Source organism: Chionomys nivalis, chromosome 8, assembly GCF_950005125.1.
Source record: "Chionomys nivalis chromosome 8, mChiNiv1.1, whole genome shotgun sequence".
Lineage (NCBI taxonomy): Eukaryota > Metazoa > Chordata > Mammalia > Rodentia > Cricetidae > Chionomys > Chionomys nivalis.
The window spans coordinates 18,335,910-18,351,939 of NC_080093.1; the positions used below are offsets into that span (position 1 = coordinate 18,335,910).

Genomic DNA, 16,030 nt, shown 5'->3' on the forward strand with positions numbered 1-16,030 from the left:
GAGGGAAAGAGTGGCTGTCTGGGGTCCTCCCTTGACTCACACCTATAGAAGCCGCAAGCAACAGCTGCTGGCTTAGCTAAGGTGACTGAGGAAGTTTTACAGTACGGCTTTTCTGCATCCTTTTGGCTCTTGGGTGCAGTACATGATCCCGCCACTTGGCGGCACCTCGAACTTCCATAAACTCCATGGCCCTCTTGTCACACGGGCCCTATCTTTGACCAAAGCGAAGAAGCCAGTCTTTAACCAACAGAAGAAAGCCAATGTATACAGCAAGGAAAGACCATGCACCGAAAGTGTGCATGGGGTGTGCCAGGATGGTTGTCTCCTTCAAAAGGAACCAGGAATAACCTGTCCTTTGGGGTCTTGTGTCTGGCTGTCAAGGGGGAAATAGTGACATGGCTGCATCCAGCCAGAGGGAACAAGCCTCGGCTTTAAGAACAGAGGCAGCGGAGAAAGCCACACTTTATCAGATCTGCACCATCCGGCCTCCGCTGCCATTCACTGGGCTGTCCCTGGGGGTCCCACATGCCTGTGAGCACAGCCCACTCAGAATCTTGTGCTACTGGGGCACGGAGATGCCAGGCCTGCTTCAGAACCCAGACCCAAACAGCCCCAGGTCTTTCCCTGGGAATCTGCAGCTCCAGTCTCTGGGTAACTGGGGGGCCTTTAAAGCTGAACGTACCCCTGACCCTTTTGGCAGTTTGTAGGTTTCTTCTTAATGCCAAGCTCTGCTACTTCCTATGTAAACTGGGGCAGTTGAACTTCCGTGCATGTACCTCATCTGTAAGATGGGTTTAGACGTTCACACCGTGGAAAGCTCACTAGAAGGCCTAAGCATGAAGGAGATTGTGGCTGAGCCTAGCTAGGACCCGACAAACAGTAAACATTAGGCATATGCTAGCTACCGTTTTTCTTCCTTTTAAAAAAGATTTTCTTTAAGCATGTGCGTGTGTTTACCTGCCTATGTGTCTACCTATGTGTGTGCCTAGTGCCAGAGGCGGCCAGAAGAAGGTGTTGGGTCCCCTGGAGATAGAGTTGTGAGCAGCCATGTGGGTGCTGAGGACTGAACTCAGGTCCTCTAGAAGTGCTCTTGACTGCTGAGCCATCTCTCCAGCACAGTTATCATAGTTTATCACCGTGACCATTGCATTTAAATGTGGGAGAGCTGAAAGCCTCTCAGCCAGGCAAGCCCTGGGAGCGGGGTGTTGGGTGAATTTTTGCCAATTTGTAAATCCCCAGTCTTCTTTCTTTGGGGATTCTTCACTAAATAGCTTGGCTGAGGTTCAAGCCTGACCTCAGGCTACAGCAAACTTCCCACCCAAGCAGAACTCCAGCACGCCCCTCCCTGCCACCGGAGCAGCTCCCAACCCACTCACTCACATGCCAAGACTGAGCAGAGGCAAAGGCTCCCCAGGGCTCAGGTGCAGAGCCATGTGTCCCTTCGAAGCAGCAAGTAGAAACTTCTGAGCTACCTGGAGCTCTAGTCCACACTACCCAGAGACCACCTCCCCTTTGGCCCCAACCCCAGGACCAGAGCTGTGGTCCCTGTGACCTAATGAGGTCCTCTCTGGATCAGATCCTGGACAGAAGATCTGTGTGGTCCAGCCCCGCCAGAACCCCAGGCAACTTCCTATCTGGGAGGAAATCCCTGTTTTAACTCACCCACCATCTCTCTGACCAGGGACACATTACTCAACCTCCTGAGACTTTTGAGAAGACTCAGCTAATCTTTAAATCCCTCTTATCCCTAGTATATGGTTTTAGTAAAGTATCTGGTATATCGTAGGTGGTTAATACATGCTTAGTTTTATGATTTCCAAGACAGAGCTACGCCAGTTTCTAATATCTGTCTGCTGCCTAATCTTTCCCTAAAATTACTGTATGCATATGATAGGGAGTTGTGCATGTTCCATGGTGCACATGTGTAGAGGTCAGAGGACAATTTTGTGGAGTTGGTTCTCTCCTTCCACCTTTACTTGGGTTCCAGGGCTCAAACCTAAGTCATCAGGCCTGTGTGGCAAGTACTTTACCAGCTGAGCCACCCTGCCAGTCCATTCTAGCCTTCAGTAACAAATGACTCGTGATTTGACCCAGACTGTGCCTGACCTAGAGTAAAAGCTCAAGAAACAGGCCCTACCTAACTCGCTGATCAATTACTTTTGGCTTAGCTTTCAACTGAGCCTACTGTCTCCAGACAAAGCCACAAATCCACCAAGGGTTAAGGAGTGGTAAAGGTGGGATGTCCACCTCCCCACTGACCCACAAGCTCCAGAGAGAGAGAGAGAGAGAGAGAGAGAGAGAGTTCATCAGTCCTGTGTCATCTGCTTCTTCTCCTGTACACACTCAGCCAAGCATCTCAGCATGAGCTGGGATGCAGAACTAAGCCCATCACCATGGACCAGTGGAAATAGCATGGAGCCTCAAGCTGGCAAGTCCTTTTTATTGGAAAAAGAATAAAACAAAAGGTCTCCATTTTGCCTCTTCCCAACCTTTCCAATGTCAATGTCCCAAGGTCATACAGCAGGTTAGGGAGGGCACAGGCTTCTGCCAGGAGTCGCGGGGGGGGGGGGGGCTGCAGCTTGGGAAGAAGGGGTTCATTGCACCAGGGCTTGCAGGCTCAGGCTCCCTGAGGCTTCAGGGGCTTGGCCAGCCCTCTCCATCTCTGTGCGTAGTCTCCTGACATCACATGCTGCTGCTGTGGCCAGCAGAGAACAAGGCCCTCTCGGCTCCAGAAAGCTACTATATAGTGGCTGGGGTCTCCTGTCCAGTTCTAGCACCTCCTGCCCGCTGAGGTAGGCACCCTGTTTCCTGTCCCTATTCAGGCCCCAGGATGCCCCCCACTTGCTCCCCCTGAGAGCCACAGCACCATTGGCTGGCCAGCCCTTCTTCCCTTGCAAGGCACACTGCCTTGAATGTCCAGGGAGCCTCATCTACAGGACTTGGGCAGGCTGAATTTGCAGCATCTGTGGCCCCACTATGTCACAGGGGCTGGAAGTAGGGCACCAAAAACCACCCAAACGTTGGCTCTGCTCTCCTAGGATCCCAGCTCTTCCTCCATCAGAATGTGCACAATAGAGCCAGAGGTGGGGGAAAGGCCAGGAGCGACAGTCCAGCAGCAGCCCAGCTTTAGGACACCAACTTGTAGAAGACCAGGAGGGACCCACAGGGAGGTGCTGCGGACCATTGTGTGACAGGACAGGGCAGGACATGGTAGTCATTAGCCCAGCCCCCAAAGAGAACACACAGAGTAGTCTCTCTCTACACGCATGCTCTCTCTCACACACACACATGTGCACACTTAGATATTCATACTCACACGCATGCATGTATTCTCATATAAGCATAGGTTTGTGCACACATGTGCACACACCCACTCACACTCACTTGTGCAGTCACACACATACACCCGCATTCATACACTTGTATACTCACACACGCACATGCTTTCCCACCCATAAACTCACATACATACATTTGAACACACAGTATACACATAATACAGGAATTGGCTCCAGTTCGGGAGTTCAGGCGCTGTCCAGCTGTGTACAGCCACAGGGTTCTAGCAAACCCCAGTTGAAACCCCCTCCCTCAAAGTCCCAGGCAGAACACCCATAACCAGCTCCTGGTGGGGTGCAAAGTCTCGGAGTTCGATGCTTTTGGCAAGGCTGAGAGGACTTTCTGCTCTGAGTGAAGGACAGGAAAGCCTCCGCCTTAGGAGAAGCTGGATATCTCCCAGGGTACCCATCTCGCCAGATCTCCAAAGAGGAGGTGGGATCATTGACAAGCCCCATGGCGTTGGGCCTTAGAGTCCCAGGAGCAGAATCCAGGTAGACAGGGGCTTTGAGGGTGAAGGAGCATGCGTGGGGGGGGGGGATTCTCTGGGTCCTCCTTAGAGTGGGATTAGAAGGCAAGGAAGAGAGGGTTCATCCAAGCTGGCTTCCCCCCTCCCCCCGCCCTCAGACTTCCCAAGGAAGGCCTGGCTCTGATGACCCGGACCATCCCCATGGGAGAAAGTAAAGTCCAGTGTCAGAAAGGGGAAGATCCTGCCAACGGGCAAAGGACTGGAAACACGGAACACCGGGTAATCACCCTCCCTCCCGCTCCACACGGCAGGGTGGGCCCAGAGAAAGACTCAGAAGCGGGTGCTCTGGTAACGCAGCCTCCGCAGATCTGCCAGCCCCTCGCTCCGGCCATACACCTCCCTTCGGGGACTCTCGGCCAGTCACCGAGCCCCCGCCCCGCCCCCGCCAGCGCTGCTGCTGCCGCTGCCACTACTACTGCCGCTACTAGAGCTGCCGCTGCTGCACCGATCCTCATAGATGGAGATCTCGATCTGGGATGATGGTTAAGGAGCTGCGAGCACCCGGCTGTTAATTGGGAAAGCGGGGGGGGGGGGGGGGGGTGGTACAGACCCAGCATGAGGCCTGTAACTGAAGCCCGCTATGCCCAATTACAGAGACCAGAAGGCCTGAAGTCCCAACCCCTCTCCAAACCTCAGTTAACCTTTTCAGAGAGGATACGGGGCTGAGTGCACAATGGGATCCCATGCCGAGTTTGGTCTTCCTCGAAATGCATTATGGGATCCCAAGTCACAGGTGCGCAGGGAAATGGTGTTGTACACAAGCACTTCCACTTGCTGATAGCTACTGGCCCACCTAAGTTAGGCCAGCCCCTTCATATTTGCAAACTGGGGACTCCTGTACAAATTACATGGAGTATCTGGGTGCTAAGCGCAACACAAGGGCCCAGTACACGAAAACCCAACAAATTTGTCACCTGAACAGAGTGCCATTTAACACTTTCCCAGAAACACATGGTTAGCAGGAATGGACCTTATACCTCTGCCGTTGCCTGCCTTTGTTTATTTAGATTTCCAAGTCCTGTCCTTAGCATGGGCAAATGTGTACTTCTAGACTACTGAAAGGGGCGCTGTTCCCCTGAACAACGGTTCCAAATGGGGTCATCAGAACTGGCATCCAGCCCCTGCCAGCCTGTCACTAAGACAGCCACCCCGGAGGAGCATCCCCATCCTGGGATTCATTCTTCTCATCTGTGTTCAGGGGGTGGTGGGGCTCAACACAGAATATCAAATGAGATTACCGAAGTCTTGCAGATTCTCTGAGGAGCAGACAGCCTTACAGGTTAAGAGAGCCTGGGCTTGAATCCTGACTTAACAATCTGCTGCTTGAGGGTAAGGGACAGCCAGTTTCCCTTCAGGGTTGGTCCTGGTACAGACACGAGGGTAAGATGGGCCCAACTCCTGGGCATGCAATGAAAATCATCTGAGATTGTATTTTTCAAAGCCTTCACATGTTGGCTGTCTTATATTAAGCTCTAATTGCATGCAGTTCAATAATTATAAAGCCTGAAACTCACAAGTGGCCCCAATAGCTGAAAGGGGAGGGGCACCTATGACCAGTGATGTGTGGAACCCTGGAAGGACCCTAGCGAGGCTCCTATTTCCTAGTAACATCCTCAAGGGCCCCACTGGGTAGACAGCTCTGCGCCCTCACACAGAAGGATACAACCCTCATCCCACGTTCCACGGGATCCGTGAGCAGAAGCCCTCGAGGCGCAAAGACCTTCTCATTCTGCTCCTGGATGTAACGGGAGATCTTCTTGAGAACCTGCAGAAAGAGGGGTCCATAAGGATGAGTCTGTGGCAAGGGAGCTGGAGGAGGGGAGATGGGGAAGCGCCACCTTCTCATAGTGCGTCTCCATGCAGAGGAAGATGAAGTAGGCTGTGGCACAGGCCAGGCAGCCCTCCAGGTAGGAGCTGCCCCCAATCTTCTCAGCCTCCGCATAAAAACCATTGAGGGTCTTCACGGTCTCTTCAAAGAGCTGCCGCTCGATCTGGAGGGAGAGAGGTGGACTATTAGCCTCCCCAAAGTGGGGACAATCCCAGTCGGGCCATGGATAAGTGGTGCCGCGTGAGTGGGAGGCGGTGAAATACTGGCACACCAACATGACCGAGCACACAGAGCCCAGGGGACAGACCACCGGGAGTCCAGACAAGACTTATCTCTGAGCCCTGCATCAGTGGTTGTCCGTGCTGTGTGGGTTTCCTCATCCATAGGATGGGAATAAGCATGACTATTGGCCTCCCTTGGGAACAGGAGACTCACAATATCCTAGATCAGTGGTTCTCAACCTTCCAAACTCTACAACCCTTTAGTACGGTCCTCCTGCTCTGGTGACCCCAACCATAAAATTTTTGTTGCTACTTCATAACCACAATGTTGCTACTGTTACAAACCTTAATGTAAATATGCAGGATAATGTTAATGTGCAGGATATCTGATTTGCAACATCTGTGAAAAGATTGGTTGACCCCCCCCCACACACACACACACAAAACCCTATGGGTTGAGACCCACTTTCATGGATGTTTTATGCAGAAGCTCAGACAAGTATTCTGGTGATGTCAGTTCTCACTGTAATGGTTGTGCCAGAGCTCAACAACAAATTCCCACAAGCAGATTCTCCAGATTTGGAAGGTGTTCCAGCTGCTTGTGACTGACAGAGGGAGCTCTGGAGAGCCACTCCCGGAGCACTTTTCCTCCCAGCTAAGTTACTAGACACCAGCGGGCGTGTGTGCGTGTGTGTGTGTGTGTGTGTCTGTCTGTCTGTGTGTCCGTGTCTGTGTCTGCGTCTCTGTGTGTGTATGCCTATGTGTGTGTCTGTGTGTGTGCCTGTGTGTGTGTGTCTGTGTCTGTGTGTGTCTGTGTGTGTGTCTGTCTGTCTCTGTGTGTCTCTGTGTGTGTGCATACAGGAAGCTGGCCTGTAACCATAACAACAGGAAACACTAAGAACTCTACACATCAGCCTTTTATGAACTCTCACATGACCCCAAAAGCATTCTTGCCACCCCCACTCTCTACAGGTGAGGATTGCTCTGCTCCTGAGACCACGAGAACCCTGAGGCCTCACCTCTGACCTCCTGGTCCCTACCACTGTTAACTTCCTGTAAAGGGCAGATGTGCATTCTTGAGAATGGGATGCTTATGGTTTTCTGAGAGGTCCTGGGGATTCAGTCAGCAAAAATCAGCTGTGCCTCACCTTTCAAACCTCCTCACGTCAGCCTGGTCTACAACACAGAGCAGCACTGGGTCTCTGCCCTCCTCCAACCCAAAATCAGCTCTAAGGCAGCCCCTGGTAGGGACTGTACACCCTTGGGAAGGGAGACAGATCACAACTCTTGGCTGGCCACCTTAGATGCCACCAGCAGATGAAGATGAAACATCAGGCCCCCTCCTCACTCTTTATAAGACAGGTGAAAACCAGATGGAAAGCAGCCCCCAGCTCTTTCTCTGCATCTCTAAGCTTCCCTGCCGTAGCTCTGACCACATGGCATCTACTTTCATCCACACCTGCTAAGGATGCTTTTGCGTCAGTATGAACATCAGAGGCCAGTGGGAAAGCAGAGAGGGCGGGCACCTGGCTCTTCCAGTACCTTCTAAAAACTTGGGTGAGTCACTTCCTGTTTCTAGCCCTGAAGGACGCTTGTGCTTCTGAAGCTGTGTGTGTGGTGCAACATAATGATCTGGTTAACACACGTTCGTATTTGGGAGCTCTGAGGTGGGGTCAGAACCCCACATGGTGTCTGAGTTCCCTGGTGGTGGTGGTGACCCTGTCAGCCACAGGGCACAATTCTGAAACAAGGGCTTAGCGGTGGTGCTTGGTGCGGGCTGCACGCTAACACCATGTGGACGGTTTTTAAAACCAACACTGCACCCAAATCTCAACCCCAAGAGGTGAGGACTGAAACAGTCTGGGAAGGGGAGGGTGGGTAAGAGCAGCAAGCACTACTGTCACCATCCCCTCCCAAGCAGATGCCTTGGCTGTCCCCCACTTCCCAAAGCTCATAAGTGGCCCCAATCCAGTCAAGAGTGGGAAGAGACGCCGCACTAGACAGCAAGCTACTACCCAAGCAGGATCTAGGGACCACTCAATTCTTACTCACCTGAGAATTCCTCATTAAAAATTGAAGTGTGAATAATTATAATTTAAATAATAATTTTTAGTTAACTTAAAAGTTAATTTGCAAATTAAGATGTGAAACAATGTCTACTCCCAGAGACTCTGAGTGATTTGGGGTGCACTGAGATTTTTTTTTTCAGCTGCTCAGAACATTCTAGTGTGCAAGCCAAGGTTAAGGACAGTTGCCAACAAGTGGGGATTCCTAAACCACAGGTCAGCAACTGAGTCAGCAAGTCTGTTGACACCCAGTCTAACCCACTAGGACTCGGGAATTTACATTTGTTTAACAAGTTTTCTAGAGCATTCCCACGCAAGGGTAATTTGAGCTGCTGGACTGGAACAAGTCTGAGGTTTTGTGTTTTGTTTTTCAGAGAACTTTCTGTGTGGAGAAGCAAGACTGCAGTGCATTTATCATTCTTTCATTCAAGGCGGCTAAATCATGCAGTTGTGGTATTGTGTGCCACATAAGACTAGAGAAAAAAATACGCTCTAAGAAGAACACCCGTGCCATCATGGAAGTAGAGCTCATGTTTAGAAAAGGTGTCCTTACCCGGCTATCCAGCTCTGGGGGGAACTTGGTCTGGAACTGACAGGTGGTACCATCACTGTAGTCTCTCTGGATAAAAACCTTTGTGGCCAGTGATGCGCTTCGCCGGAGCTCCTGGAGATTGTGGACCTGAGGAGATGGGCAGGAGGCACACACTTAGGTGACCATTGTCTCCCTGTACTGATACGGAGGGATTGATGAATCCCGTCACACAGGGACAAGCTGGCCACATAGCCAGGCTTCATGAGGGGCCTTGAGAAGCAGGCCCTGTGCAGTTTACACGAGAAGCTGTCTGAGGTCATCACCAGTCTGCAAAAGTAGCAGGAGCAAAGGAGGGCCAAAATGAGACACTCAGAGCCATTAATCACAACAGAAATGAGTTCTAGCAAGGCATGGCAGCTGGGCCTCTCCTTGGAGAACTCAGCTCCAGTCAATATGGAAACCTTAGGCCCTTCCAGCCTAGGGAGTGGGGCGTGTGGAAGAGAGGAAACATTTATGTGTTCATGAACTCCAAGGGATACTGAGGCCCAGGCCAAGTTCTGAAAGGTCAGGGAACACCCACATTAGTTTTCTTTCCCCCAGAAAATGGCCCAGGAATGGCTATTTCCCGAGAGATAACAGTATAAAGTGGACTGGGGCCAAAAGTTGATGTAATAGGTTTCCTTGATAGGAAGGACTGGGGTGACTTTTGTCTGTCCATACAATCTGACCTAGCACTTGAGGGGAGTGGGCTCTATTCCCCCAAAGAACAAGGTCTCTTTCTTCTACCTCTCCAGCCTCAGTCGCTCGTACTGGAGATAAACACCACATAGGTGAAATACGCCCATCACTGGAGCAACATGGAGACCAGGCCCTGAAGGCAGAGTGAAGAAACAGCCAGTTCATCCTGTGTAATTAAGCCGAATCCGTTCAGTCACTCTACTCTTATTTATTGAGTCCCTGCTAGTGCCAGGCTCTCCGGATGCTGAGCAAAAGTCAGTCTATGGGCCCCAGGGAGGAAGACGAGTAAATGTGTAATGAATTAGACTGTGATGGATGGCTAAAACAAAGTCACAGTTACCCAGAAATGCTTATCCGCAAAGGTTTTCTGGAGACTGTACTGAGTCCTATGGGGGAGGTTGACCAGAAGTCGAAAGGGGAGGAAAGGGTGACCCTGGGAAAGGGAGTAATGAAGACAGCAGATCGTGATCTGCTCCAGTGGTTTGAGGCAGTGTTTAGCAAGAGCAAAGCTGGTTTGCAGAATAGATACGATCAGTGGGAAATGAAGATGTACTGCAGTCAAGGGTGAGATCACAAATAGGTTGGGTCTCTGCCAACAAAAAGGACTGCGGGTGGAGATGACAAAAAGCTGAGGGATGAGTAGAGAAGGGTTGACAAGACAGAAGGACTGGATGATTGGTCTTCAAGGTCTTAGAGATGAGGCAATCCGAGAATATTACCTAGGCTCTCCTAAAGTCAGGGAAACTTTGCTTCAAGCAGGAATTTTGATCTCAAAGTTTTGGGCATGAACTAAAAAGCATCTAAGTGCTCCTCCAGTTTTAATATTTCTTGACTCTACTAGCCAGGATCTTCTTTGAAAAGGTTCTCTTTTAGCTGAGCATGGTGGTGCACACCTTTAATCCCAACACTTGGGAGGCAGAGGCAGCTGGATCTCTGCAAGTTCAAGAGTTCGAGGCCAGCATAGTCTACAGAGCTAGTTCCAGGACAGTCAGAGCTGTTAAACACAGAGAAACGCTGTCTTGGGTGGTGGGGGGATGAGCCTTTTAATATCTACTAGGATCTTAGGATAATTTTGAAAGAATCAACATGTTTGGGTAATATAACTAACTCTCATCAATGTGTCTGCTCCATCTAGTTAGGTTTCTCTGTAATGCATTTTCATGAAACAGGAAAAGGACTGTGACCTTCCCTGCCCTTCCAAAGCCAGAGTACAGGAGCCAAGTATGGATTCGTTCAGCTCTGCAAGGCTCATTCTGACACTTTTGTAGCAGTAGGTAAGCCTAAGGGACCTGCTGGAAGGGATTCTTTTTGTCATAGTTCGGGACTAAAATAAAACAGTGCTAAACCACAAAGGGTGGTGGTGAGAAAGGAAAGAAGGCAGAAATGTTTCAAGCATTCTGACCTGGACTTGGCTTTCTGCCAGAGGCAACATCCTTTGTCTAAGCCTATACACACACCTGTGTATACATAGATGTAGGCGATACTATGAGCCATGACAGTATCTCTTAGTGACTGACTGTTACTTCTTTCTCCTAGGAATACAACAAAATTCTTTCCAGGACCTCCTTGCAAGTTGGAGTGGGCACATGCTGCACAAAGCGAGTGGAACTGATGAATATCCTATTTGACTCATACAGACCTGAAACTCCTCCCTTCTCCCAAAACCAGAGGAGCCAGGTATTGAAGACTGCAACAGGAAAGGGCCTGGGTCCTTGAATGACCCCTTGAAGGACATCTGCCTCTTGATCGGGAGCCTCCCATTCAGGACTTTACTGAGAAGGGAGTAATCCTCCATTATTAAGACAGTAGGTGCTGTCTCACATAATACAGACCTATTTCCTCTTGACTGATTTATTTACTCTCAAGTTCTTGAGGTGGGAGGGACCAGCACCCTCCCTAGCCACAGCAGTATCCTAAACCTAAGAGTCTGTCCTGGCTGCAGGTGACTAGGCATCCGCTTCTGCCCCTGGAGAATGTATGTCAGGTGGTGAGGAGTCTATAGAGGAGATGAGACATGTTCACATGGAAGCACCTTGGTGTGCCAGTCCTACATGGTGCACATAACACATGCTCCTGCACAGTTGGTGAAGAGTAAGATTGTAGGCCCTAGTCCTCTCCATCTATGGAAGATAATCTGCCTGATCTCGGGCCATGGGATCCTTGAAAAGTCTGTTCTTCTCTGGCCCCCATTTCTTCAAAGACACTAAACTGGAACCCCGTAATCATAACCCCTCCCATCTCTGACTTCAAAGAAGCCTTATCAGGAGTGGTGAACATAAACATTTCCAAAGGCAGAACAGTGGGCTGGGTCCAGCCTTTGGCTAATAAGAGAGCTTTTGAGCTGTGTCAGAGGCAGCTGGCCATTTCCATTGAAGAATGTACTAGAGATGGTGGACAGCAGGTGACGTAGTGTGTCCCTATACACCTGGCAGTCCTTCAGGCTGGGCTGGTACAGAGCAAACGCTGGAAAGCAATGAGCTCCTGGGTCAGGTATGCCCAAGACAAACAGGAGGCCCCAGCTGGTCCACAGATCCTCACTTAAAACCATCTCATTCCTTAAGGTGCAGGTGAGGTGAGCTCATAAATCATGGGATCCATATGATGATCCAACACTGGGCTGGGCTGGGCTGGGCTGGGAGTCACTGGCAGCCATGTAGGCCCTGGGGGTGGGAAACTGGGCACAGGGCCACCCTTCCTCTCAGCCTACTACACTCAAGCTCAAGCTGGTGACTCAGAGATCAGACCTCCACATACCCCGCCTGGGTAATGCTACTTGGGTGCACTTAGAACATCTCTGATGTGCCAAAACCCACTTTGAGAAGCCCCTTCAACAAAAGATAATTGCCAGTTGCTCTTGGCCATTTGGACTTTTCCTGGGCAGACCCACATTCACAAAGGCCTGTTGCTCAGGAAATGGACTCAGGAAAGATCTCCAAATGAGGTCAGGGCCTCACTCAAGAATCTTCCTCCCCCTCACACACATCCCTCCCCTAATGCTAACTTCTAAACAGAAATTAGAAAGCAAAAAAGATCATTTCCAGCCGGGCAGTGGTGGCACATGCCTTTAAGCCCAGCACTCGGGAGGCGGAGGCAGGCGGATCTCTGTGAGTTCGAGGCCAGCCTGGTCTACAAGAGCTAGTTCCAGGACAGGAACCAAAAAGCTACGGAGAAACCATGTCTCGAAAATCCAAAAAAAAAAAAAAAAAAAAAAAAAAAAAAGAAAGAAAAGAAAAAAGAAAAAGATCATTTCCATGTAAAGCCATTTCCCCTTCCCCTCTTCTCCTCTCTATATCCCCCCCCCCTCCTGTCGCCTCTTCCCCTGGAGCTCAGCTCCCTCTTTGGAATGCTAAGGAAATGACCATGGGAACTTGAAGTGAGGTTTTCCTTTCCCCAGCAGGTTTTTCCTGGTAATCTCAATCCAATCCTAATAGTGAAAAACAGCCTAGGGAATGACTCACCCTAGCCCAGACACCGTACACCCTGTGCCCTGGCCGAGCCTGAGTTTCTTTCCTCGGCACAGCTAACAGGGTCCAGCCAAGACTGAGCTGTGAGACTGAAAACGTTTCCCGTTCATCCTAAATATTCTTCTGTTCCTCTGTCCTCAAGATGACCAGCCAGGCCAGTCAGGGAACCTAAGTACCTATGGCTCAGTGATTCTCAACCTTCCTAATGCTGTAACCCTTTAACACAGTTCCTCATGCTGTGGTGACTCCCAACCATATCATTATTTTCGTTACCACTTCATAACTGTAGTTTTGCTTCTGTTATGAATTGTGATGCAAATATCTGATGTTTCCAATGGCCTTAAAGGGGTCACGACCCACACATTGAGAACCCTTGCTCTAGCTCTTCCTGACACACCGCTCCTAATTCAAAACCCCTTCCCAAGACCCCAGCACTCTTCTCTAGCAAGCAGCATACTGGCTAACTGGATATACTTTCCTGGTTGCAAAGCAAAAAAGGTAGTAGTCAAGGGGGCAAGATGAATTATTTTCTTGACGTGCAGTCGCATCATCTGTAAAATGGGCTGTTGAAGCCTTTGACTCCTTTTCCAGGCTGAAGCAAGCTTCCACGCCTCAGTCATCTCATCTGCTAATTGCACATAATAACACCATCCTTGCCCACTTCACAGAGCTGCTCAAACACTCAACGGCGTTCTGTGTGCCACAGTGCTGTATCCACAGAGGCATTATGAGCGAGCCTCTCCCAGGGGAGAGTCATCAAGCCTACCAACAGCTTCCTGGAAACCTGGCCTCAGCCAGGAGGTGTGAACCTGTGGGCAGAACGAGTGGGCCACGGCAGACCTGTAGGAAAGAGACACTAGGAGAGCCAGGCCTGTCCGGATCCATCAGATCTCACTAGCAAATGCTGCTGCAGTCTGGCAGGCCAGTCTGGGAGGTGAGCAGCCCCTTGGCTCCTTCACGTTCTTCTCCATCTCTGTGGTACTTCAGAAGCACTCTGCTTTCCTCTAGAAGGCCGGCTTGCCTGCACATGGGGGTCTGGGAGAGCATGAGTCCCTCCTAGCTAGCCTGTATAACATCAGAATGCAAACAAAGCCAGGCAACAGCGGGAGACTCAGTGGAATAATGGCGACAGCACTTGGGATGGCTGCCTCGCCACTCACCGGGGAAGCCCAGAGGCACTGCACAGGATCATCCACAGGTCTTTGATTTCCTGCTTGACAGCATTCCAGCTAGGCTGGAAGTGAGGAGACACCACAAAAGAAGACAGTAGCAGAACTGGGGAGACCCAGCGTGCGGTGTTACACTCCGAAAATTCAGAGAAACTTTCAGCTCTGCTATAAGCATGTGTGTGAGGACCAAGCCAATAATCCTTCTTTCCATATGTCAGCTTTATCATGTGCAAAAAGCTCACATCTCCAGCACAAAATGAGGGAGAGGGATAACCCCTAAGGGCAGAGACAAAAATCCTGATTTCTTAAGCATTGCAACGAGAGTTTGCCCTTAGCTAACAGGTCCCTTGGTCCTTAGGCACACCGTGAAGAAGGCAGCCCTCTCCACACATAGGCAAATGTGGACACTCTGGGACCAGCAACTCAAGCAGAGAAGGAAAGCAAGGCATGGTGATTCTCAAAAGTGGGGGCTGGTGCAGGAAGTTCTTAAAACCAACCACTTGGGTCCTGGGCCTGAGGATGCCTTTGTCCACACCCTCCTCCTAAGGAAATGCGGATGTAGAGGAAGGTCTGTCTTCCTTAGTCAAGTATTTTGGGTTAGAAGCAGAATACTATGCCGCATAGCAACAACAGCAGTAGGCCACCTTCCCTCCCCTTACACAGGCGTACAGGGATTTCCAACCCTCCAGGGAATCAGAACCCTGTGTTCAGAAGGGGAAATCCCAACCTAAGCTAGGACCTGGTGCTATTGGTAACAAGTGGACTCTTCAGAGCTCAAGGTGGCATGGACAAGATTGACATGCCAGAGGTGAGGAGACCACTACCCAAAGTCCTGCTCTTCTGACCTGCTACTCCCTACCTGGCCACCATGAACCCAGGAAACACCCCCTACCCCCACCCGCCTCCGCCTTCTCCTTGCGCCCAGTCTGCCCCTAGTGGGGAATCATTCCCTGCGGCATTGCCTGCTAGCTAGGGTGAAGGGTGCTGGCAACCTACCTCAGTGGCCATCTTCAGAGGGTGCTGACCACTCCTAGGTGACTCGAGGTCTGGTCCCGAGGGGCTGTCCGCGGTGCTGACTCGGAGAGCGGGTGGGCTGGCCGAGGCCAGCAAGGGCCTGGGTGTTGTCCTCGGTGCTGATAAGATCTCCGAAGCCCGAGGCGTGCTCTTGAGGGCAGCAGGGTCCCGGAGAGGGTGTCTGTGCTGTCCACGGTGCTGATGCGGGAGCCGGGCCGGGGAGGCGAGGCCGCGCCCTAGGCTCCTCACCACCCGATCGCCTGCTGCCAGGGTTCCTGCAAGCAATGGCCCGGTTGACAGCGGCAGCAGCGGAGGGTACGGGGGTGGCGGGGGAAGGAGGGGCCAGTGCCTCGGCGGGCGGGGAGGGGGAAGCCGCGGCCCCCAGACTCCGGCACCCGCCGGAGAGGAGCCCCGCCCGCGGTCACCCGCTCCTCTCCCGCCCAGCCCCGTCCCGACCCCGCCCAGCGCCCCGCCTCTCCTGCCTGCCCTCCCCACTGCAGAAGAGCCTAGAGCTCGGTGCAAGCTATCACCGCCTTCCGGGACTTCCAGAGGCGGCAGAGAGAGAGGCTGAACTCTGCCGCAACTCCAGCCTGCAGGAACGGAGGTCCCGACCGGCCTCAACCTTTCCAAACTCCCCCAACATCAGTTTCTAACCCCTCCCCCACCCTCCCCCAGGCTGCCTCCCCTCTCTTTCTCTCTCTCCCTCTCTCTCTCATCTAGCCTGGTTCATCTCTATGCGCTCTCCAAGCACCACTTGGCCTTATGTGAACATTTCCCCCTCTCTTTTCTGTTTCCACTTCCTAGAATCTCATTAGCTAGAGGGAGATGCTGTAGATCACAGAGGGTCGTTTTTGTTTTTTTTTAATATGTGCACATATTTCATCCCCAGCTTTTCCCTGGAGTCCCTTCCTTCAAGGAGCTCTAGATGGAAGTCAGCCTTTCTTGGTGCTCCTCCTACACCTTACTCATCTCTCTCCACTCTGCCATTCCAGAGTTTAAACACACTCCAATATTACCCCCATTACCACCACTAGTCGAAAACCACAAGCAGAGTGCCAAACCGGTATGCCCACTGTCCAAAGTGGTGATCTGGCCTCAGGCCTTCCAATCAAATGGCTTATCTATTTAATAAGCAG

At 51.3% G+C, this 16,030-nt stretch overlaps 1 protein-coding gene across 2 annotated transcripts; it reads right to left on the reverse strand.

Annotated features, from left to right (window-relative positions):
* Positions 1 to 2,384: 2,384 nt before the first annotated feature.
* Golga7b (golgin A7 family member B) lies at positions 2,385 to 15,284 on the reverse strand. Of its 2 annotated transcripts, none has more exons than XM_057778277.1 (5): positions 14,877 to 15,283; positions 8,531 to 8,656; positions 5,701 to 5,853; positions 5,526 to 5,627; positions 2,385 to 4,333 (listed from the first exon to the last, which is right to left on the reverse strand). In XM_057778277.1, exons 1-5 carry the CDS (start codon positions 14,886 to 14,888, stop codon positions 4,223 to 4,225), a joined length of 504 nt encoding a protein of 167 aa, XP_057634260.1. In that variant the 5' UTR covers positions 14,889 to 15,283; the 3' UTR covers positions 2,385 to 4,222. The 2 variants fall into 2 exon arrangements, 1 of the variants encoding a protein (XP_057634260.1); XR_009057581.1 differs by having other exon boundaries at positions 4,274 to 4,333; positions 4,521 to 5,627; positions 14,877 to 15,284.
* Positions 15,285 to 16,030: the final 746 nt, after the last annotated feature.

What these genes read in the sequence shown, in the direction of transcription:
- Golga7b (XM_057778277.1), bottom strand. An exon ending in CCCCAGAGCTGGATAGCCGG is followed by an intron (nt 5,854 to 8,530) that starts GTAAGGACACCT and finishes CTCTCCCTCCAG; the next exon opens with ATCGAGCGGCAGCTCTTTGA. An exon ending in TGGAGACGCACTATGAGAAG is followed by an intron (nt 5,628 to 5,700) that starts GTGGCGCTTCCC and finishes CTCTTTCTGCAG; the next exon opens with GTTCTCAAGAAGATCTCCCG.